The following is a 23,849-nucleotide window of genomic DNA, read 5'->3' on the forward strand; positions in this document are numbered from 1 at the left end:
CATATTTCTATACGCACGTGAAGATCTAGAAGTTTTGTTTCCCTGGTCCTCCAGGAAAACTCTTCTGCCCAGCGGCCTGTTCAAGAGGTCATGTGAAGGCTGCAGTCGTCATAACTGTACAATGTTCCTCACGTTCGGATCGATGGAAAACGGGCACAGAAGAGGGAAGGACCTAGCGGCCTCATTTATAAAGCTTGTGTTAGTACAAAAAGAGGCTTGAAATGTGTGTATGCAACTTCTCACCCAAACATCAGTAACCTGATGGGGTACATGTCTACACTGTGTGCACAATTATTAGGCAAGTTGTATTTTTGAGGATTCATTTTAATATGGAACAAACACAGTGCTATCAGTCAATCCAAAATGTTAATAAACCTGAAACCTGAATGTTTCACAACGGAAATGTGAGTGTGAACATCATCAGGGGAATACATATGTGCGCACAATTATTAGGCAACTATTAGTGTGCAGATTTATTATGCAACTAAAGGAAAAATGAAAATTTTCCCATCTCACTTGTTTATTTTCATCTGTTATAGTGAGAATAATAAACAAACACCTCAAAATTTACAAATAAACATCTCTGACATTTCAAAAAAAATAAATCAATCAATCAATGACCAATATAGCCACCCTTCTTTCCAATAACAGTCATAAGCCTTTCCATTCATGGAGTCTGTCAGTTTCTTGATCTGTTGACGATCAGCTTTTTGTGGAGCAGTGACTACAGCCTCCCAGACACTCTTCAGAGAGGTGTATTGTTTTTCTCCCCCGTAAATCTAGCGTTTAAGAAGTGCCCACAAGTTCTCGATAGGGTTTAGGTCAGATGAGGAAGGGGGGCCATGTCATTATTCCTTCATCTTTAAGGCCTTTACTGGCTGGCCACGCAGTGGAGAACTTCGATGCAAGTGATGGAGCATTGGCCTGCATAAAAATCATGGTCTTTTTCCTGTATCACTGTTTGAAGAAAGTGTCTTCGAAAAACTGGCAGTAGGTTTGGGAGTTGATTTTGAGTTCATCTTCAATGCAAAAGGTCCAACTAGCTCATCTTTAAAAATACCAGCTCATACCAGTACCCCACCTCCACGTTGGAGTGGAGCTCTGTGCCCATTACTGATCCACAGGTCCATCCATCTGGTCCATCAAGAGTCACTCTCATCTCATCGGTCCATAAAACCTTTGAAAAAATCTGTCTTCAGATATTTCTTGGCCCAGTTTTGACGTTTCAACTTATGTTTCTTGTTCAGTGGTGGTTGGGTTTCAGCCCTCCTTACCTTGGCCATGTCTTTGAGCACTGAACACCTTGTACTTCTGGGCACTCCAGGTAGGTTGCAGCTCTGGAATATGAAAGTACTGGAGGATAATGGGTTCCTGGTAGCTTCACGTTTGATTCTTCTCAAATCTTTGGCAGCTAATTTGCATCTTTTGTTCTCAACACGTTTCTTGTGACCCTGTTGACTATTTGCAACAAAATGTTTGATGGTTCTGTGATCACACACCAATATCTTAGCAATTCCAAAAGTGCTGCATCCCTCTGAAAGACCTTTTACAATTTTTGACTTTTCAGAGTCAGTTAAATCTCTTTTTTGGCCCATTTTGCCTGAGGAAAACTAGCTGCCTAATAATTCTGCACACCTTGATATAGGGTGTTGATCTCCTTAGGCCACACCCTCCCTCATTACACAAATACACATCACCTGACGTGCTTAAATCCAATAAGCATTCAAGTTAATACAGCTTGGAGTTGGAATATACGCATTAAAAATGATGATATGGTCAAAATACTCACTTGCCTAATAATTGTGCACACAGTGTATATTTATAGCAGCTCGGACTCCTCCGTACGCAACATGTCAGAGAAACTGGGAAATGACGACACCCTTGGTTATGCAGCCAGTCCAGCTAAATGATGACTCCCGTGTATAATAATTCACATCACCGTTATGTTGTTATAATCTGCGTTGACATGACAAACATATAAAAGCCCAAATGTGATGAATATGATGCACAGACTGTATTTTAGTTCCCTTTTAAGATGGCAAATGCTGCACTTACATTTTTTACTACTTGTCTGCCAGTTCCCTGGGAAGTGACAACATGTCAGGAATATCTCCAACAAGCTACACCCCATCATGCCCCGCTGTGCTGGAAGCCATTAAGCAGCATCCAGTTTTCATATGGTATCAGTCTATGAACAGCAGAACATAACACATCATTGCCAACATAAAAAGTCACTTTGCAGCCATGTCCGTTTCTCCTTATATAATGGGTGCTCTTTACATCTAGCGGCAGCTTTGGTCCCTGTGCGTCGCGCTTTACCCATGTTTCTTTAAATTGCCAAGTGATGGCGGAAGTGTGCAAGTATGAGAAGGCCGACTGCTTTGATTGGGTGAAGGGGAACTGCCATATCGAAGTAAAATGTGAACAACCCAGTGCGTGTGACCGACTGACACACCTGTATTTCCGCGAGTCACACTCCCACACGCACTAAGAGTGCTGTATTTTATTCGCCAATGTCTGTTATATGGCAGCACATTTCAACAGAGACTCGCCTTAAAAAGACAGCACCCTTCCCCTGCCATTTTCCAGACACGCAGCAGCGGTTGTATGTCACTTCTCTCTGTAGTTACCATCGCCAACGTCCGTTAGATAGCAACACGGTTCAACACAGACGCTCCTTACTGCGTAATACCACTCGCCTTTGTGTCAAGACTCTCTATCCAAATATTATTGAAGCAACAATCATGACACGTTGCTCAAGACATAAAGATGTTTTCATACCAACAATACTGCTGATTCCGAATGATTTACCCTTTGATTTCAAACTGCTCCAAATTCCTGTTCGTTTAGCTTTTGCTCTGTCAATTAATAAGGCTCAAGGGCAATCACTACAAGTTACAGGCATCAATTTAGAAAATCCATGCTTTTCACACGGACAACTCTGCGTAGTATGTTCTAAAGTGGGCAATTCTCAGAATTTGTTCATTTTCTCACCACAAGGGAAAACAAAAATATAGTGTATCCAAAGGCTCAGGAATGAGCACTTATTACCTATTACAATAAAATGTGAATCAGAAAACTGTTTGTTCTATTTCTATTTTCTGTTTCTTTCATTTTGGGAATTCACCGGTTATAGATTCCTGGTCAACGCCGGGTACTTCTGGTAGTATTTGAAATAAAATGTAACCTAGCAAGAATGAAGCTGCTTCTGTTAGCTGTGCACAGTGACATTCCATTAACACACAAGCCATCTGTGATGCCAAGATGACTGGCAAACGTTGTGACCAAGTGGCCTGGCTCAGCCCGTGGTTCATTTTATTTTGAAGCAAAGTAACCCCAGCAGATGTGATGGTGCTGTACATGGCGGCTGGCTTGTTGGTGAGGTAACTGGCTGACCCCTCAGTATTTCATATGGCCTGTACTATTCACTGCAGTAGCAATTATGTCAATACATTTGCACATGTGCCAGGTGTTAGTGGCTACCCGCTCAGACACTGGTGGTGCCTTACAATTTTTCCTGGCCCCCAGAACACACAGGAGTGGCACTATAATGTCACACATGCTCTGGCACTCTCAGTTATGGAACAGAGCCGGATTCTCGAATCCAGGAGGTGGGGCCTCTCGATGTGTCAGGTGCGAGGCTGCTCTACCAGCCAATGAAACATCATGATTGTATATGTATGAGGTTGATTAGCATGCTCCATATATGGATATTTCAGTGCAGCATTTGAGGTGCATTCATGTAAGTGTATTTACAAGATTTATAAAGTGTATATTGTGTAGAAATGTGCAGATCACTAAATCTGTGTGTTTAATTTTAATTGTGACTGAGACCTCGGAAGAAGTGATCTAGTCAAAACAAAGGTAGGGTTGTTACAGGGAAAATGTTGTCCACATCAAACAAGATAACTGAGTGGTTGCTCTAAGGCGAAGGATAGGCGCGGTTATCTGGAAGGTTCCCAAGACAGGGACTGGGGTTTGAGGTGCTGCACTGCCCCCTACTGGTCACATAGTTTAAAACACATGAACAGGTGAGTTGCACAGTTCTTGTTCACTCATGCTTCTCTTGAATCCATTTCACCCATCCGTCCACTTTCGAAGCTACGTCATCATAGTCAGTTGGCCACAGCCAATTCTAGCAGAATCGGGGGAGAAGACAATCAACCCAGAGCGAGTGCCAGTCCATCACAGGGCACACAGACAGGAGTGGTGGCTCTATGGCTAAGGGTCTATGCTGGTATCTGGAAGGTCATTGGATCAAAGCCCATTAACTGTCGGAAGGCATCCTACTCTATTCAGCCCTTAACCTGAAAATTGCTCCAGGAGTGGCTGACCTTGTACTTGACCCCCAAACATCATGTGAAAAGATCATTTCCGCTCAGGGATTAATACAGAGTACCAAAAAAAAAAAAAAAGTTGAAGATCAGTAACTAGAAATGCTTTTATGCTTGAAAAGAATCTCTAACAGAGGTTGAATATTTTATCCACAAGCAGCAGACCTTTCAACCTGTTGAATTAAATTACGTGAGATGCCAGGATCGCCAAGTCCACAACTTGCCAGCACTAGAGACGGGACACACAAAATTCAAAACAAAATGACATTGGAAACGATTCAAAGTCATTTTAACAATTCAAAACCACTGCCAAAATCAAACACTGAACTCTGATTTGAATTAGCCATACTTTGAAACCTATAATTGATATAAAACACTCAAGCTCAATGTGACTAATGTGCTGCAAAAAGTGAAACTCCTCTAATGCCTGCTCGCAATGCAACGGTAACATAACCAAGAATGGTGGAGGAAAGATAAAATGCATTTAAAATTTAATGGTCACTTGATATAGTCCCAGGAAAACCTGGAAAAACACCAGGCTTATTCATGTGGTATCTGCAGACCTCACTCCGCTTTTCAAGGTCCTCCATCGCATCAAATGAGGGGATCTAGCAGACATCTCCTAAAGAGCAGTGTCACTGTACACCTGGTAGATCCCAAGGGGGTCTACATTCAAAAGGAAGGTCATCAAGAATTTTATGTCACAGAGAGTACTGGGTAATTAGAGCTAGCTGCCCAGTCAAGAACTTCCCACTGTCCGAGATTTTGATAAATTAAATACTACATTTACATTTTATCAAAAGTGACTTCCTTAAGAGGTCAACCTACTCGAGTAACATCAGTCTGGGGACTTTTTTGGAACAAGTGTTACAGGACAAGGGTACAAAATTAGTCATCACAAGTGAAGAGCTTAAAACAAAATATAAGCAAGTTTACACTTCTTTAGTTGCAAAACCTAGCTGCTAACATCAATTAGACAGAAATTCAAACCCAACAAAAGTCTTCAAACGCTTCTTAGACACCATAAGGGAGTCGGAATTTCGAATGGAAGTGGGCAGCTTGTTCCACCAGCTAGGAGCTACGCAGGAAAAGAGTCTGGACTGAGATTTGATGCCACCACACGGTGTTCATCAGCTGACCTGAAGGACCACAGGACCACACAAGTGTCTCCATACATGCCGGTGCTGACCGTCTGACTATTCATTAGTCATGGATTTGATCTTAATGTGTGCTGCTACAGGGAGCCAATGAAGCGATCGAAACACAGGAGTGACATTTGTCCTTCTTGGCTGGTTGAACACCAGAAGTGTCTCTTAATTCCAGCGCCACATCCGAGTGGCAGCCTTTCCAGCAGCTCTGTGTATGACTTTATCTTTTTACATTTTTTTCTATTTTTTTTTTTTCTTTTCTCAATTCACTGATCACTTCTACCACTTTCTTTTATGTGGAATCGCTCCCTGGACTTTTGTTTTCAATGTGAATTTCCCCTTGGGATTAATAAAGTATCTAAGTGTTGTTGCATTTTGAATCATCTGCAGTGGCTTAGTGATGCACACTGATGGTTCTGCCAGCAAAGAGTCGCAGGAGTCCAGATGGGATGGAACCAAAGTCTGGACCAGGAGTTGTGGAGACCTGAGGATACTTGGCTAATTGATCATTACGAGATATATAAACCAAATGCTTTACTCCTATTTTGACAAACCCCAAACCTAAGGGAGTCCATTCTGGGGAGTTTCCAGTTTATCTGAGCATAACTGTAGAGGTTTAGAGCTTTTGTTCTTAGAAATTTGGTTAAAATACCCCCAAGGTTAGGAAAAGACAGTGTGGTTAAAAGTTGCTTCCATCCATCTGCTGAGGAATTCTTGGCTGGGGTGGATAAAGCAATTACCTCATCATAATTGTCAGATGGCAAAGTGTGTGTGCTTGATTACTCTGTGGAGTTTTTGCACCGTTGCTGTCTGCGATCACAATACTAAATAAAAGGAGCAAGGCCTGGTCTCTAAGATCAGGGGCTAAAAACATATGTTGATTCTAGCTGACTGATCAGTGGCTAAAGCCCCAAGCAACTCTCCACTCCCACCCCCCATGATGCCTCTGGGTGAAAGACTAAGAATAATTATTGGACAGGCAGAGGTCAAGAAAGGCAGGAAAAAAACAAACTTTACAAACGAGTGCCAAAACCACAATTCAAAATCCAAAAAAACCAAGGTCAAAAACACGCTATGTCTGGTCTGATATTTTTTGCATACGAGATAGGTAAAAGCATGTTGTGGGGTGTTAGATTTTTGTGCTTGATCCCATATGTGGATATGTCTTACTGGGAAGCAAAAAGCATCTGAACATGTCACTAGCAACTGACATGTCATTACAAACAAACTTATCCAAAATGGCACTTGGTGACCTCATCAGAATAATGATAAAATGACTCTAAATGTCATAAAAATAAATGAGAATCATGCTGTGCCCACCAGGGGGTGCCCCCAGAGCCCAGACACCACTCATCCAAACACAATGTTAGGCTAAATAAAAGGTTGTCTACTATGCAATCATTCCCTTACAGGGTTAAATTAGTCCAGCACAATAATAACACACAACTGGTCACCTTTAGTCTCCTTCCTCCTCTCCTCCATGAGTGTCTCCCACCTCCACCTAACTCTGACTCTCCGGTGCAGACAAGGTGGCATCTTTTAAGCCAGACCCTGGAGTACTTCTGGGGTTCAAGCATTGCACACTGGAAGGACTTCTGGGCCAGGCAGGAGTTCCCTAAAGTAGGGACAGCATTCCCCTGCAGCTCCCCCTGGAGGCACCCAAGTATCCTAACAGGGCTGCAGCTCCCAATATGCACTGCGGGGTTGCAAATAGGAGTTGCAGCAGAGGGGTGCTGCCACCCTGTGTACAGGAGGAATACATGACCCTGAGAAGCAACCTGGACGTGTTTATAGTGACCATGAACTGGCATCCATCTCCGCACAATTATCAGTTCACTGCACATCTAGTGCCGCCAGGAGCAGCCGCACAGGCTTGATGGGCTGGTTACGTCACGTGATCTCGCTAGAGCCAATGATGGCGCACACCAGTGGGAAAGTGATGCATATTTCAAGAGGACCAAATCTAAATAGTTTGTTAAACAGGAACAGAACAAACTGATCTAGCTTACTGAAAAGTATCCTGGAAGAGAGAATATTTTTTCCAGGACTGACAATTAAAAAGGACAGTCCCAGGAAAACCGGAGCAGGTGGCAACCCTACCTCTGCCTGTCCTTCCATTGCCGCCTACTGGGCAGAATGCCACCCATCCACTCCGACACTTACACATACTACAGAAATTGACCCAATTCACCACAACCTCCATTTGTTGTTGACCCCATTAAATCCAGATTAAGGTAGTTGGGACCGGATTAAGACCTTTCGAGACCCTAAGCACTTAAAAGATTTTGGTACCCCCCATAAATCTCAAATTCAAAATATAAACCGCAAAATAAAACTTATTTTTAAAAATTGTGTATCTGGCAACGCTGCTCTTTTACTAATTTTGTTGTATTCCCAAGAAAAATATATTTCATTAACCCCTATTATTTTTATTATTGTGTATATAATTTTTTTCATTTAACGTGGGAGCCCCCTTTCCAGTTGCACTATTTGGTCCACGACAAATCCAGCAATGGAAAATTTCTGTGTTGCCTCCCTTTCCTTTGATGCCCTAAGCAATGTGCTTATTTTACTTAAAGGTTAATCCAGCCCTGAAGGTAGTGAGGGCCACGGTGTGTTCCGGAATGTTGTGCCGTTAGTCCACCGCAGAGTGCACTCCCTCACATGTGCACCCATGCTCACTCTCGCCAGGGGTCACCAATTAACCTAACATTGGCACCTAGATAAAAAAAAATCCACACACATGGGGAGAAAACGCAAACTCAATGCAGTGGCTAAAATCCCCAGGACTCTAAAGCCATGAAAAAACCACGCTAACTGCTGTGCCACCATGCCTAATGTCACAGCTTATTCTAACTTGTTAATTTGTGCATTCAGAACCAGACTCTGATTGCATGAAGTGTAGATGTCCGCTGAGACTCGAGACATAGCAGGAATCAGGAGAGATGAAATGAAGCTGAAGAAGGAGCGTCCTGTGAGTGACCCACGCTAAACAGACATTGTGTGCTGTGCCAAGGTGGTCACCGGCTTCAGTTGGTCACATTTACCAGCTCACTACGTATCATTCACCTTGTCTTTTACTACTACAGTTTTTTAGTCATTTATAGTGGCAGAAATAAAACCGTAGTGTTTCCAGCTTGCATTCTGTCACGTCTACATGAAAAGGTATTCACGTGTTAAGTTCTTTTTATCGTCCTTTCAGTCACTTCACAGAAAAGTGTATTTATGCTCCTGTCGGCCTTTGTTCACAGCAGGGTTTTAAAAAAATGAGAACAAAAGTGTCAATGACGCCGTGTTTTTCTAGAGAATAAATAATAATTATCTCCTAAAAATAAAACCCACAAATCTGGTTACGGCAATAAGTCTGTGTTTGGCTTTAAGCCTACTCTATAGACTTGAAGCTGCAGGCTTGTTCCTGTGCCATTCAAGGAAGGAGCCAAGGGCCGCAAGGGTGCAGCTTCTCAGCTTCTTTAAATGTTGTTGTTTAAAAGGATGAAGGCAGACTTGTTGATGGGAATTGCTCGATGGCTCCTCAGTTGCCTTTTACAGGAAGGACACGGTAGATTACAGTGATAGATTAAAAGGCTGATACTTACTTATAAAGCCGGGAGTTTGGATTGACAGCATTCTTTTCTTTCATGGCTCATTTATAAAAAGATCTGGGCCTCCTGTGAAGAGTCCTGTGGGATGCAACAGTCGGACTAATATGGCCACAGTGAGGGGCAACAGAAAATGGCAAATGATATTTATTTCACTTTGTGTTGAGTATACAATAAGCTGTGATGTTTAGTAAAGTAGACCCCTATAAAGTAATATACTTTTACAGACTGGCTGTATAATGCAATACATTTTATAAATATATAGTGGATTCACTTTCTACACACTTTGTTGTACTGTAGATTGAGTTTTAAATGGAAAACATTGTCATTGTTGCCCATCAGTTTACACTCAATTATCCATAATGACAAGTTAATTCCATGTTTTTCAAAAAGGTTTATTAAAAAATCCTAAACTGAACTCTTTCATTCCTATAATTATTCAGACATTTTGAAGAAATAACTTTGGCAATTGCAGCTTCACTTTTTCTTGGGTAAGGGTCTACAAGCTTTACACACCTCGATTTGGCCAATTTAAACTCCTTCTTTCTTCCATTCATTAGATTGAATAGGAAGAGTCTGTAAACTGCCACCTTCAGGTCTCTCCACAGATGTTCTATGGGGTGTTAGTCTGGGCTTTGGCTGGGACAGTCAGAGACTTGTCCTGAAGCCACTCTAGCGTTGTTTTGATTGAGCACTTCAGGTCAACTGTGGTCCCAGTCTAACGTTGTGTGAATTCTTTAGCAGGTTTTCTTCAAGGACCTCGCTGTATTTGACTCCATTCTTCCTTCCCTCAGTTCTGATCACTCTCACTGCTGCTGAGAGGCACCCCAGTAATATGACGGAGTTGCCACCATGCTTCACTGTAGGAATGGTATTAGGTAGGTGATGAACAGTGCCTGGTCTTTGCCAGACGTACTGTAGTCTTGGAGTTCGGCCCAAAGAGTTCAATGTTTGTGTCATCAGACCAGAGAATCTTTTTCTCAGGCTTTCACAGTCCATTAAACTATCATACTCAAGAGTGACTTCCATCTAGCCACTCTACCACAGACACCTACTTGATTAAGTACTGCTGTGATGGTCGTCCCTCCGACAGGTAATCCCATCTCAACTGAACACTTTCGAGGCCCCCTTCTGAGAGATCATTGGGTTCTTGGTCACCTCCCTGACCAAAGCTTCCCTTCTTGCCCAGTTACTCAGTTTAGACAGATGGCCAACTCTAGCAAGCATCCTAGTGGTTCCAAACTTCTTCAGTTTCACACTTATTGAGTCTTGTGTGCTTCTGGGGACACTCTGTAGAAATGGTTTTATACCCTTACCCTGATCTTATGCCCCACCACAATCTGATCTACAGAGAGTTCTTTGGACTACATACCTGTACCTTGTTTTTTTGTTTTTTTTCTAGTGGGCATAACTGAGCTCCAACCCCTTGTTCAAATAAGCCATTTTATTAAACTGAGTACCTTTCCCAATGGAGTGTACTCTTCTTTCATTTTATCTTTCTTTTCTTTTCCTTTCCCTCCACTTCTCCTCAGAGAGCTTTGTAGTCTTCCTCTCTACTCAGACTCACCAAGCAAAGTGGAAGGCTGTTTTAATTAAAGCTTACCCGGGAGTACTTCCAGTGCTCAAAACTGTTGTCTCCAGCAAACACTTCCAGGTCAGGCAGAACCACCATGGAATGGGACATTCATCTCTTGATAGCTCCCTCTGGCAGCATCCCATGGAACCCAACAGGGCAGCCTTAAAGTACCACAACTCCCATGCTGCCATGTGGATGCCCATATAGGAGCTCACCACAATGGATGCTGTCCTCTGTATGGGGGAAAATGACCAGTACATGAGAGGCAGTCTCGTATCGTACCCATTTCTTCTGGCATCCTGATTGGGGAAGGGAATGCTAACTATCCCATTTGGGGTACTACTCCACTCAGGCTGTTCACCTACTATGTTGACTTCCCAGTTGGGTAAGAGATTCCTATCCATGGCTGCTGAGATGCCAGTCCCAGTTCACTAGCTGCCGCAGTGCCCCTGCATTCCCACCTTCTGGCTAGGAGGGGGAATGTCATGCTTCTCTTCCTGACTATCTAATATAGTGGCCACCCGGCGAGTAAGGGTACAGGGACCACCCTGGCAGGTGTGCTGGTGCATCGATCACAATGCATATGAGACAAACGGCACATAATTAAGGTGCTATATAAATAAAACGTATTATTATTCTTAGTCACAGTCCATCATAGTTTATGTCCATATCATGCACGTTTCACAGAGTGAAATCTTTCTTTTTTACTTTCATGTTGTGCAAATCTATTTTAAACTTCTCCTTGCTGTCACTATTTTGTTTACTGTTGCCATGGCAGCTGCCAGTCGCATGATGTGTTTTATCATTGCTGCACATCTATAAAAGATGGAGGCAGGTTTCTCCTTCCATCCAAGAATTTGGATATAAAAGCAAATTGATGGCGAGTCTCTACTACAACTTCATTAAAGAGAGAATTTCTTTAGGACATCTGCTCTCATATTTTTCTGACTTCAACTTCAGCATTTCATTTTAGCTTGTCGTCTGTGGAATTTGGCTTTCTGGTTCTGACCTTAGCACTGACTTCATCAATTTAACATTTTTGGTTTGCCCACCAAATCAATTTCCATCTCCTAATCTATTTATTTTGCCGTTATCCACCTGGGTCATAATATGAGAGAGTTCACCAGACAGTGTGTTATCAGCAGTGGGCACTGCAGTGAAAGAAATGGGGGTCCTGCTGGATCTTTTGAAGGGCAGGCAGCAAAGGTGCTGTCAAGTATGGGTGGCTGTTTTGCAACAAGCCCAGCTCGGTTTAAGGGATGAGTCGCTACACCCAAAGACCGTGACGAACACATGAAGACAAAGCATAACGTAATGTACAGATGCTCTGTGTGGCACTGCTACACTTTAGCAGTATATTGAGGCTCAGGGATGTAGAACAGCTTGGTGCCACCAGATAGCCGAACAGACGAACTTAAACTGGCAGAGGATGTGAATGAATCCAGAAGCCGCTACAAGGTGTTGTCTCAGGCCTGTGGTAGAAAGCTGACTTGTTCCCCACCGCCCAGTGAGCTTAGCATTCGAGAGGAGAGTTGGGGTAAGGGATCGACTGATAGTCAGGATGTTCAGCCAAAGGAGAACAAGAAGAGTAAGAGGGTGACTGGGAGGCAACTAGAAGGGTGCTTTGCTTGGGTTCTTGAACACTGAATTTAGATGATGGGCAAATGGACATACCTACCCCTCTGTACTGTAAAAGAAATCATACTGACAGGAGATGGAATGTAACAATGAGAGAAAAGCCAAACCTTGTTATTGTTAGGTGCCATCACTTGACTCCTAGCGAGCCTTTGTACAACAGAATTAAAAACTGCCCCATCCTGCATCTTCCTCATAGTTTCTGACAATTTCGACCCCATCATTGCAACCACTGTATCAATCCATCTCGTAAGGGGGACTTCCTCTCTTTTGTTGTCTTTCCACTTTACCAAGCATGATGTCCTTTTCTAAGAAGTGATCCTTTCTCACAACATGTCCAAAGTAAATGAGGTGGAGTTCCACCATCCTTGCTTCTAAGGAGCATTTCAATTGTACTTCCTCCAAGACCGACCTGTTTGTTCCCTTGGGGGCCCATGGTACGTTTAATATTTTTCGCCAGCACAACAACTCGAAGGCATCCATTCTTCAACGGTCTTCCTTATTCATTGTCCATCTTTCACAATCCTAAGGAAGTGATTTAAAACACCACGGCTTGGATCGGATGCACCTTTGTCCTTTTTGTTTTTAAACACTTTGGAGAAGTCTTAGAGTACAGATTTTCCCAGTGCAATATGCAGCCTGATTTCTTGACTGTTGCTTCTGTGGTCAAGTAAGATGAAGGCCTTGACAACCTCAATCTTCTCTCTGTCTGTCTTGATGTTACTTACTGGTTCAGTTGTGAGGATTTTTGTCTTTCATGATGTTTCAGACAGTGTTTCCATCTGAAACAACGTCTCCTTTGCTCACCCCATAAGGACCTTGCAGCCGGAGGAGACGTCCTCCCGACCAGCACAGTCGGGATGCTGTCTTCTCTCCATCTTTCACTTTAACCTCACATCTTCACATCTTCCTCCTCTACCCTCTTTACAGTGCTAGGGGTGCAGGTGTGCTGCTGCTGCTATTTGGAGCCTTCGGAGTGTTGATGAGACATTCAACTGAACCACATGTGTGTTCAATTTAATGCACGTGTGGCCAATTGCTGTGTCCAGCAGGAGGCACAAGCTCCCTGGGAATGAGTTCTTTTGTAACTGCGGCATGTTACATAACCCAAATCTATAGATATAAGAGATAAGGCGATACCCCTCCCTCCCTAGTGATATGGTGGTAAGAAATCACGCAGGAGAAATAACTTTTGTTTAATGTCGGCTTACACTGCATATCAGACAAATGAAGCCAATGAGAAAACCTGATCCGGAAGTGAGGGCCCGAGGCTTAGAGTCAATCTGTCGGTGTCGTCGGTGCAGTGGAAGGCATTTTCAGGAACAGATGATGGTATCTCCCATTCGTTCATTGGCTTCAAAGGTATGCCAGGTAATGTTCCAAGGCTTTATACTCTTTCTTCATGTGAAGGGCCCCCCTTAGGCGAACAAGGGGGCAGTGCTTAAACAAGGAAACAATTCTATTCTGAGTTAACAGACAGAAACACACCATTACAGCATCTCGCAGTGTGACTGCACACTTTCCAGTTGTTCCAATCTGTCGTCTGTCATACAGCTTGCTTAGCAGTCCTATGTGAGCCCCTGTGCTTAATGTGGCTATGGCTCAGCTGTGCATGTGAGCAGAAATAAAGCAGATAGATCTGCACAGAGCATAGGGACATGTTAAACGTATGCTTACAATCAACCCATCAAACACCAGAGGCACCCAGCCATGGTACCACCATCCACGCACCTGCACCTCCTCCAAAGCCCAAGCACTTCTTAATATATTCATTTATTTAATAATTGCACAACTGCCATGGACTACGTGATGTGTTAGAGTAGTGTGTTGTATTGTAGGAGAGCAGGGTTCACCTCCTGGCTTGGATTTAAGTTCACATTTTATGTCTCTTTTTTGTTCATTTTTGAATCCTAATTTCGATTATGTTAATGTTACCTTTCTTAATTATGTGCATTATTATTCACCAGTAATGGTGCACTGCACGATAACATGCAGTGAATACACTTGATTTGAGCATTTCTAGTTTCCATCCTCTTTCTCTGTAGGTTTAGCATTACTTTGCTCAGAGGTTGATGCGTTTGCTGCTTCCTGAGCAGCTCTTCTTTTCTCCACCCTAGCGGCCCACTTCTTCTCTTATTTTGTCGTCATCTTTTCACATTAAAATGGATTAAGTCATCGTTTGTGTTGCAATTAATATATATTTTTTTTAATTTTTCACTTAAGCTGGCACTTAAGTCTTCAATCTGCCTCAAGAATGATTTAAGATATGAAGAGGTAGAGCAAGTGATGGCAAAGGTGGTAGAGATGAGAACGATACACGGACACATGTGCCACACAGCCACCCTGCTGGCCGCTGCCGAGAGCTGATTCTACAATAAAAGAAAATAAAAATAAAATGATGACTGACTGACTTAAAAGAGGAATAACCTTGGAGGTCAATCATCACCCCAAAAGTTTTAGTAGTACACACCACATAGTATAAGTGTACTAAATTTCAGGTCAATAGTTCAAACGGTTTGCGAGCTACAGGTGATTTATAATCCTGAACAGACAAACAGACAGCCACAGTAGCGTATTATATATAAAGATTGTTTTTTTTTATTTTGTTTATGTACTGTATATAAGCTGCCTGTGTTGTGTTCCATGTATTTTGCGGGTACCCCGAAGAGAGAGGGCCGCCTGTCAATCCCCTCTAGTAACTGTTCTTCGCCCTATAAATCCAGAGGCTCTCCCACCGTCCCTGCCCTGCCGCTTCATCTTGAATGTGCCCTGGAAGTGTTGGATTTACTTGTTTATTGGATTATTGCACTTCTAGATTCTGACTCCTAATTCTTTAAATATCTGAGTTGGGACTTATTTGCTTTGGATCGTCTTTGGTGTTACAGGCAACTCCTTTTTTTGTCTCTTGTGTTCCTGCGGAGCTTCATTCTTGCTACAAGCAGTTTTGTGAAGAAGACTCGCTGTTTTCCTTCTTACTAAGTGAGGTCTGAGAGTGTTGTCTCCCTCTAGCGGGCATTTCTGGAAGTGCCTGGGACTCCTAGTGTGCTACATTTTATTACAGTATGTTTGTACAGTTCAATGACCTAGAATATAGCAGGGCAAAGTAACAATGTATTTTCAAATAACCACTTGATGATCAAGTGCACATCTTTCAATAGCATAGAGGCCATTTTATATTATTATGGAATGTAGTAGAAGGCTGCGTATTGTACTGCTTATCAACAAAAGCACACAAAATTACATGGTTGGACTGATGATCCCATGAAGTGAATTAATGTCAAATTCTGTCATGCCAACGCTCTCTGCGTTTAAAAAAGACCCCAGCAAGCCAAGTCATCACCTGCATAGATCCCTTCACTTTGGCAGGTGATACTGCAGCATGGACGATGGATATCTCTTGATAAACTGACAGGCTGAACCCTCAGGCAAAGCATATTTTAAACAAACAGTTGCACTAACAACATTTCAGTCTTCTGTTTTGACAGCCATTAATCGTACTGAATACTTTGCACGGTCCTAATGTTTGAGGCCTGTAAGTGAGTTGTTGATGAGATTATTGTTGTTTTCTTTTGTGAGAGCCCTTAAGAGCAAGAATTCCAAAGGACTTGTTTTACGCGGCACAGAACATTGGTAGAATATGAGTATATAATATATATATATAGCACTAGAATTGTGCTGGAGTCTGTTTTAATATCCAGTACAAGAGGATGTGAAATCGCCTAACACACTTATCCCAAGGCCTCTCAATGTCTCTTGATTTATGAAGGAATGTATAACCATTTGGTGATGGCCTGGCCAAAGGAACAGTCAGACTTACTAAAGCCAGTAATAAGACGCAAATAAGATTTTGTACTTAAAGCTGCTACATTAACTTACGTCATTATTTCCAAGATAGTGAAAGTTTAGTAAGAAGTATTGTTAACTGCAAGAATGTTTTTGCACTGGTGATATATTTTTTTGTTTAAATTTGAATTAAATCTATACTAATAAAAGGCAACGCCCTCACTGACTCACTCACTCACTCACTAATTCTCCAACTTCCCGTGTAGGTAGAAGGCTGAAATTTGGCAGGCTCATTCCTTACAGCTTACTTACAAAAGTTAAGCAGGTTTCATTTCGAAATTCTACGCGTATTGTCATAACTGAATCCTACTTACGTACATATATACGTCTATCGCCTGCAGCTCGGTCACCGTGTGAGGCGGCGTTGCGTCCCCCATCCCTACACCTCCCACGTTGTTGGCTGCCAGCCTATATAAGGCCATCCGTCACTCCGGTCTCTACATTTCCTTCCTTGCTTCTCCACGGTATTCACGTCTCCCTGCTGATAACTGCAGCCTTTTTATTTAATCCATGGCTTCTCTGCTGTTTTATTGTTCGTTTATTAGGATTATAGTTATTTGTAGGTATTTTAGACTTAGTTTGCATTGTTCAGGTACCCATTTCCTTTATCGTTCCAACCGTACCCCCATTAACATGTCTATCGAGGTGATCACCATCGATCAAAGAACTGTCACAGAGTGGTTTCCATGCCCGGAGATGGCACCTGCCTTTTCCATTCTCTTTGTTACATATTGCACGGCCATATCAGGCTCACTCTTGATATCCGGAGAAACATTGTGTCTTATGTATTGAATGACTGGGACAGGTTCAAGGTGTGGACTGATGACGGTACAGGAGATAATTATACTACACAGGAGCTCTATAAGAGTGAAATGCTTAAGCCCTTCACCTATGGTTCTGCATGTGAGTTGATGGCTGCCGCTGAATTGTTCGGTTGTCACTTTCAAGTGTACCGAAATGGCCAAATATTTTACACCTTTGGACAACCGCCAATGCCTCTTAAACATCTTCGATTCACAGGTGACAATTTGAGTAGTGGACACTATGATGTTTATTAATGTTTCAACTCTCAAAAGCTGGATGCGAAGTTATCGATGAAGCCGGTTGTATGCTTACAGCGCTTGGCAGATGCCGAATGTCACTTCAACACAAGTCCTACAAATACTGTCGTAATTAAAACAAACCATGAAACTCAAACCGATTATGACAGCAGCAATCCAAGCTGTGAGAAAACAGTATAAAGGAGGCATGTCAGACGTCATGGTACATTTTCTGATGCAGCTAGATGAAAACAACTTCATGACGCTGCCGCCAAATACTCGCAGAAAAATCCACAAGTTAATAGACACACTGTCTCTAAATACTCGCAGGCAAATCCACAACTTAATACCGGGAATGCCTGTTAAACATCTTCGATTCATGAGTACCGATTTGGGTAGTGAACACTTTGATGAATGAAACCTGTTACCTTTACAACAGTTGACAAACACGGAATGTAACTTGAACACAACACGTCCTCCAAATACGAACCTGATTGAAAGAAATAATGATAATCAAATCCTTGATGACAGCAACACTCATAACAGTGGCAAAACAATTACATTGACAATCATGTTACGTTATTTTTAAAATGTTTCCTTTTCTTTTTCATAACTTCTTTAACACACTACTTCTCTGCTGCGAAGCGCAGGTATTTTGCTAGTTAATAATAAAGGTACCTCTAGTGGAGGATCTGATTTTTAATGCTTGGTCTAATCATTTTCTTTATTCTTTGGTTATCAAGTGATTTAGATTTTACTTCAATACTAAATTATATAAGATGCCCCAGAACAGGGATTCTGGGTAGCAGCTATAGGATATCAACAGGTGACATAAACAACAGCCTACAATTTAGGATCATAAGGCTGTGGCCTGGGCTGTGCTCTGATCAGTCAGTAAGGCAGATTCTGCTGCCATATTTTGGGATAAAATAAAACATCCCCTTCTGGTTAGGATGAACCATCTGAAATGAAAAATTTAAGTCTAAGGGCTAAATCTAAATATAAGGCCATAGTCCGATCTTCTCGGTTAGAACTCCTTACAGTTCTTTGTGCCAGATTAAAGACACATGAGGATTGCACATTTCAAGCCATTGCTCCAAGGTTATGGAACAGTCTTCCACCGATGTTGAGATAAACCGATCAATAGATTCTGCTAAAGTGTCAATTTGGGTAGCATTGCCCTCTATGGGTGTTTTGTATTTTGTTTTAATATTGCATTTTATTCTATGTTTTATTGTTCAGCACTTTGTGACTTCTGTCTGTGATAGATGCTTTAAAAATAAAATTTCACTTACTTTACTTTTACCAATTTCATTCCAATTGTTCACAGAAGCTAGCCTTTAATTTTTATTTGGATTTTAACCAGCAGTGAAGGTAATGCAATTAGCTACTGTATAAATTTCATCCCTTCTGTATAATCTTAGAAAGAAGGGGCCAGACAGGATTGAATTCTGACATTTTCTTTAAGCTTTGGTGCATAAAGATATGAAGTTCCTCTTTAATACCTCCGATTGCCTCAAATTGATATTGTTAGTGAAACCATAATTTTATAAAATAAAAAGGTTCATTTCCACAAAAAGGCTCTGAAACAAAAGCAAGCTAAATAGAGTACAAAAGCAAAATTGAGTCACCTTAAAACGAAAGGCAATCCAGTTGAACAAGTTCCAAATATAGAAATCCAGAGCAAGGTCAAAAATAGACCAAATGGGTCAAAAATCCAGAAATTCACAAAAGCACAGAAAAAGGCACAAGTAATCCCACCAGCACATTTGAAATGAGCTGCTAGGAAGGGTCGGAGACCCTCTGGTTCTACTGGGTGAAGAGTTCCTGGTGGTAATTAGCAGGTGGGCCCGCCTCTTGGGGGACAACCCACAAAACAAAGGCAACTTAATTAAATGGACAAAACCAAAAAAAGAACAGTGCACATGAGCAACAAAAGCATCAAAAATTAACAACAGACATGAAACATGACTTGCAACCTCAGCGAGGGGAAGAACTATGGCTGAGACATGACACTTCTCTGGGATGGTTGAGGTTGGCTCCATGTCCTGTGACAGCTTGAGTCCATAACAGTCGATGAGGTAATTGAGGATAAGCCAGGCAATGAGGACACACAGTACAGCACGTGGTAGTGCTTTTATTACAAAATATTCATTAGACAAACAGGGGTTCAAAAACCCCAAAGTGCAAAATTTGTGCAGTGCAGTCGAATACTTAATAAATAAATAATCCTCAATAACAAGTGGAGGTTAAAATCCATCCATCCGTTATCCAACCCACTATATCCTAACTACAGGGTCACAGGTATCTGCTGGACCCAACCCCAGCCAACATATGGCGCAAGGCAGGAAATAAAATTAAAAAGTACTTAAAATGAGGTCAAAATGCCATGCCAAATCTGTCCAATTGTGAGCCACAGTGCTTCCCTCTTAAAACCGATGTCTCCTCTGCTTACCCCCTATGGGATCCTTGCAGCAAAAGGAGACGTTCACCAACAGGCATATGTCAGCCGCTAATACTGGCTCAGACCTCCCCTTTGGCCTCTGTAGGGGGCTGTGCCAAGCCTCACCCCATCATCTCACGCTACCACTCCCTGGCCTTATATAGGAGACCACTCTGAGCAGTAGGTCACTCCTATTCCCTGATATGCTCAGCAGGACAAAATTCTGTACCTCGAGCACAGGCCATGTACTTCTCTCAAGATATACCTTACCTGCTTGCTTCCTCTCCATATTAGCACCTGCTCCTTCACGATTCTGCCCAAAGTTTAATTTTCTCATTAACCTCTTTATTCAACACCTTTTGGTTTCATTCTGGATCATTTATTTATTTAAAATTGCACATCACCTCGGACCTCCCCCATCACATTCTCTGGTCCAAGAATTAATAATTTCTTCCAGTGTCGATTTACTTCATATAAAATAAGCTGGAGAAGAGGCCGGACTTCCAGAGATAAGAGTTAACCTCACTTGGCTACCAAGTGCGCTTCAAAAGTGCAGCAGAAGGCAGAGATGGCATTAGCAACTGCACCCCCTCTTGGTGTGAAGTGGTAGAGCTTACATTAGTAGAGCCCTGAAAGAGTCCAATATGTGGTCATGTCTGACATTTTGCAAAAGTTAATTAAGCTGATCCCACAAGGCTCAGGCACATATCACAGTTTTTTTTGTGTTTTTTCCACTTGATGTCTTCTCTTTGACATCACAATTTAATAACTGCTAGTAAAGGTGGTTACCATTGTTGGTCACTGTTGAAATTATATATTGAGTCGAGATCATCAGCACAAAGTACGCACAGTACTTCTCAGCTTTCCTTTCAATGAACCTTAAGCAGCAAGTAGAGAAACGAAGGATGATGGCACCATTGGACTGGCTGCTTTCCAATCACTGGTTCAGCTCTGAGAGTTCAAAAAGTCTGATAGAAATCCAGTCACTTAGGTTTTAGAGATGGACTTTCAATATCATCTAGACACACAAGTTAGAGGACTGGTTCTGTACAAGTCTTGCATTATGTATGTTGACAATGTTGTGTTTGCTGCCTTGTAAAATGTGACATTTTCTTTCTTTTTCTCCTTAGCTGTGGCAGCACAAGGCTGAACTGTCATCACGTTGAATGCTGTGAACACATCCGCCATGAGCAAGTCAACTCTGGCAGTGGTGGTCTTCGGTAATCCCTTTAATTTTCTATGAATGCTAATGTGGGACATTACTTAACTAACAACACTTTATATAGCACCTTGCAAGTTCAGGCCTATAATATTAATGGTTTAAATGATTTTGATGATTCAAGGACTGGCTGGTTAATGTTGCTTAGTAAGGAGTGCACAGTAAGATAGAGACCCAGGTTGGGTCAGCCTCCCTTATGAACTGAAGCCCAGCAATTTGTGGCATAGCTGCTGAGGTATAGAGAGGTTGGGAGCATGCGCTGATACAGCACGTTGTCGCGTCCACCACACAGCAAACCACCCAGATTGGGACCTGAGTGCAGCCATGCAATGGGTGACACCTTAGCACCATCTGCAACTAGGTCAGGTTTTTTTTTTTTTTTTTTAAAGTGGCTGGAGTGCCAGTCCTGCCAACAACCCCCAAGTTGAGGACCTGCTTGCAGGGCTGGATGCAGATTAACACCATACCCAGGACAGAACAAAGGGCCTTGCTCAAGGACCCAATGGAGTAGAGTCACTTCTGGTGATTTATGGGATTTGAAACGGTAACCTTCTGATTGCCGGTGCAGGTCCTTAGCCTCTGAGCCACCACTCCACCCTCAGGTATACTGAGCAGAAGATCTAAAATATTCGGAATATTCAATGCGTCAATCTTTGTTTTATGTATCATAATTAATAGCATGTAGCTTTTCACAATTCATGCTGAGCAGCTGAATAAAAACATCATAGCAAATGTAAAAAGATGAAACCCGTGAGAGTCTTAAGAACAAGCATGTAAACATAACTGCCTGCGTATGACACAGAATGGGCACAGTGGTGGCACGATGTGTCACAAGAGCAAACATCTTTATTAATTGGATTCATAGAATGATGAGTAGGTGCAAGTGTGGCATGTGATTCTAACTGTATTAGATTTTTTTCTTTCCAAGAATATTATCTAAATGATATGAAACCTAAAACTGATTATTTTCAGTCAGTCACATTTTTATTAAACCAAATAGTGCATGATGAAACATGGAAAGAAGTCATTTCAGTATCCAAAAAGAGTTGGCCAGCATCGATGGATTCCACTTGTCTTGATTTCGTTTCTCTATCACTGAAATGTGCTGTATGAAATTTTTACCATGCTCATCATGACTGCAGCAAGATTAGCAGGGAAGAAGTCCAAGTGTGAATGCAGAAAGTGAATCTTTAGGATCATGTTCCACTTCACAGATTTGTAGGCTTGAAGCATGTTGTCAAGCAGCTGGATGTAGCTTGGTGCTCTGTAAATGCCAACAGCATCGCTGAATGACGTCCATGCGATTTTCCTCAGGCCGCACTAACAGATCCCCGAAGCACCAGTCATTGATGATGTGTGTTAATTTGGTGACCCACAAAAATTCCTTCTTCTGTCATGGCATCAGTTATTTGTCGAAACATCTGTCTCAAATCTCAGAATCTTTTAGCATCCTTGTTCATTGCTTCCATAAAATTTTTAATCGGTTAAGTTTTATATGGAGAGAAAGCCGAACTATCTTTGTGGTTAATGCGGCATACCCAACCTCCAACCTCTTGAGCAGGTCTTTGGACTGTGTGGTGATTCTTTCGAGTAAATAATTCTTCACACGAACAAAAACAAGTTTTGGGGACCGTCCCCGAATATTGTCATGCAGACAATGATGAAAAAAGCGATTCAGAGTCTTTGGAAGTACAATGAATGTTTTACTTGGAACAAAATGGTGGTTTTATAGCAAGAATGAATCATATGACAGGAAATGGTTGGCAGGAAGTGATGTTGCAGCAGGAACCAGAAACAACGTCATCATGATGGACCGGAAGTGAGGTAATTTGTGGGAGCCGGAAGTGATGTCATCGAGGTTGGCCAGAAGTGATGTCATGGCGGCCATTTTGACGACCAGTAGTTGTGGGATTATTTCTCTTTAGGATTTATGTTGATGAAAAGAAGTCCAGGTAAGTACCACGTGATGACCCACTATCTTGCGATATTTCACTCGCCTTTAGGCTCTTTGGCTGCCTCTTAATTGCACATGTGTGACAACTGCTTGTCTTTTTGTGATGTGTCTGGTATCTGGACCAACAAAAATGCCTTCTTTAATCTTGGCATCAGTTATTCATGGAAACATCAGTCTCAAAAATCAAAATCTTTCAATTTTCTTGTTCATCGCTTTCATGAAATTTTTCATACATTCAAGTTTTGCATGAAGAGGAGACAAAAGCCAATAAAACATGGATGTGGATGCTTGAAGTATGTGGTCAACCAGCTGGATGTAGTTTGGAGGTGACAAGAAAATTCTCAACAACTTCCGAGAATGCCTTCCATGGGAATTTCCTCCATCCCTACTAGCAGATCTTTGAATTGCTTGTCATTGAAGACTTGTCTGATTTGTGGACCAACAAAAAGTCCTCCTCCAATCTTGGCATTAATGATGTGTTGAAACATCTGTCTCAAATATCAAAATCCTTTAGCTTCTTTGTTCATCACATCCATAATCAGTTAATCACATAGTGCATTGAACCAAACGGGTGACTCAGACGAATCCCTCCCAACCTTATCTAACAGAACTATAAGTGTACTAAACCTTCCATGCGGCTGTTGCTTATGATCGCTTCAGGATTTGGCTGACCATCTGCCTCACAGGAGAATCACAGAGGTCATCAGGTGGGCCTCCTTCTCTCAAATGGTGTTTCATAAGATATAAGGCCCAAGACACCGAGAAGGTTTTAACAGAGCGTGTAACGTCTTACACACGCCCTGTCCTTTCATGATGATAGCAGCTTAGCCAATTCTATACATCTCCCTTAGTTTTAGTTTTACTAAAATAATCTAAAAACAGTATTATAATAATAAAATAATAAAACCAATAAAAAAAAACACTTATTCCCATACGAGCCTGCTCTGCCGACCTCCAAGATAAACTCCAATCGGAGTCACACAAAACAGGCTTGTATGATGAGCTTGTCTCAGCAACCTCTAAGGTGAACTCGGATCAAAGTTGTGCTGGACTCGCAT

The 23,849-nt window shown here is 42.0% G+C and overlaps 1 protein-coding gene across 7 annotated transcripts in view; it reads left to right on the forward strand.

The window, feature by feature from the left end:
- The window catches only part of vit (vitrin), a 153,905-nt gene that overhangs the window by 40,857 nt on the left and 89,199 nt on the right, over nt 1–23,849 (forward strand). For all 7 annotated transcript variants that reach the window (XM_039739055.1, XM_039739056.1, XM_039739059.1 and 4 more), the window contains exon 2: nt 20,749–20,838. In XM_039739055.1, the coding sequence (XP_039594989.1) occupies nt 20,805–20,838 (34 nt within the window). In that variant the 5' untranslated portion in view covers nt 20,749–20,804. The remainder of the gene's footprint in view (nt 1–20,748; nt 20,839–23,849) is intronic.

The sequence above is a fragment of the Polypterus senegalus genome, chromosome 16 (assembly GCF_016835505.1).
Source record: "Polypterus senegalus isolate Bchr_013 chromosome 16, ASM1683550v1, whole genome shotgun sequence".
Classification (NCBI taxonomy): domain Eukaryota; kingdom Metazoa; phylum Chordata; class Cladistia; order Polypteriformes; family Polypteridae; genus Polypterus; species Polypterus senegalus.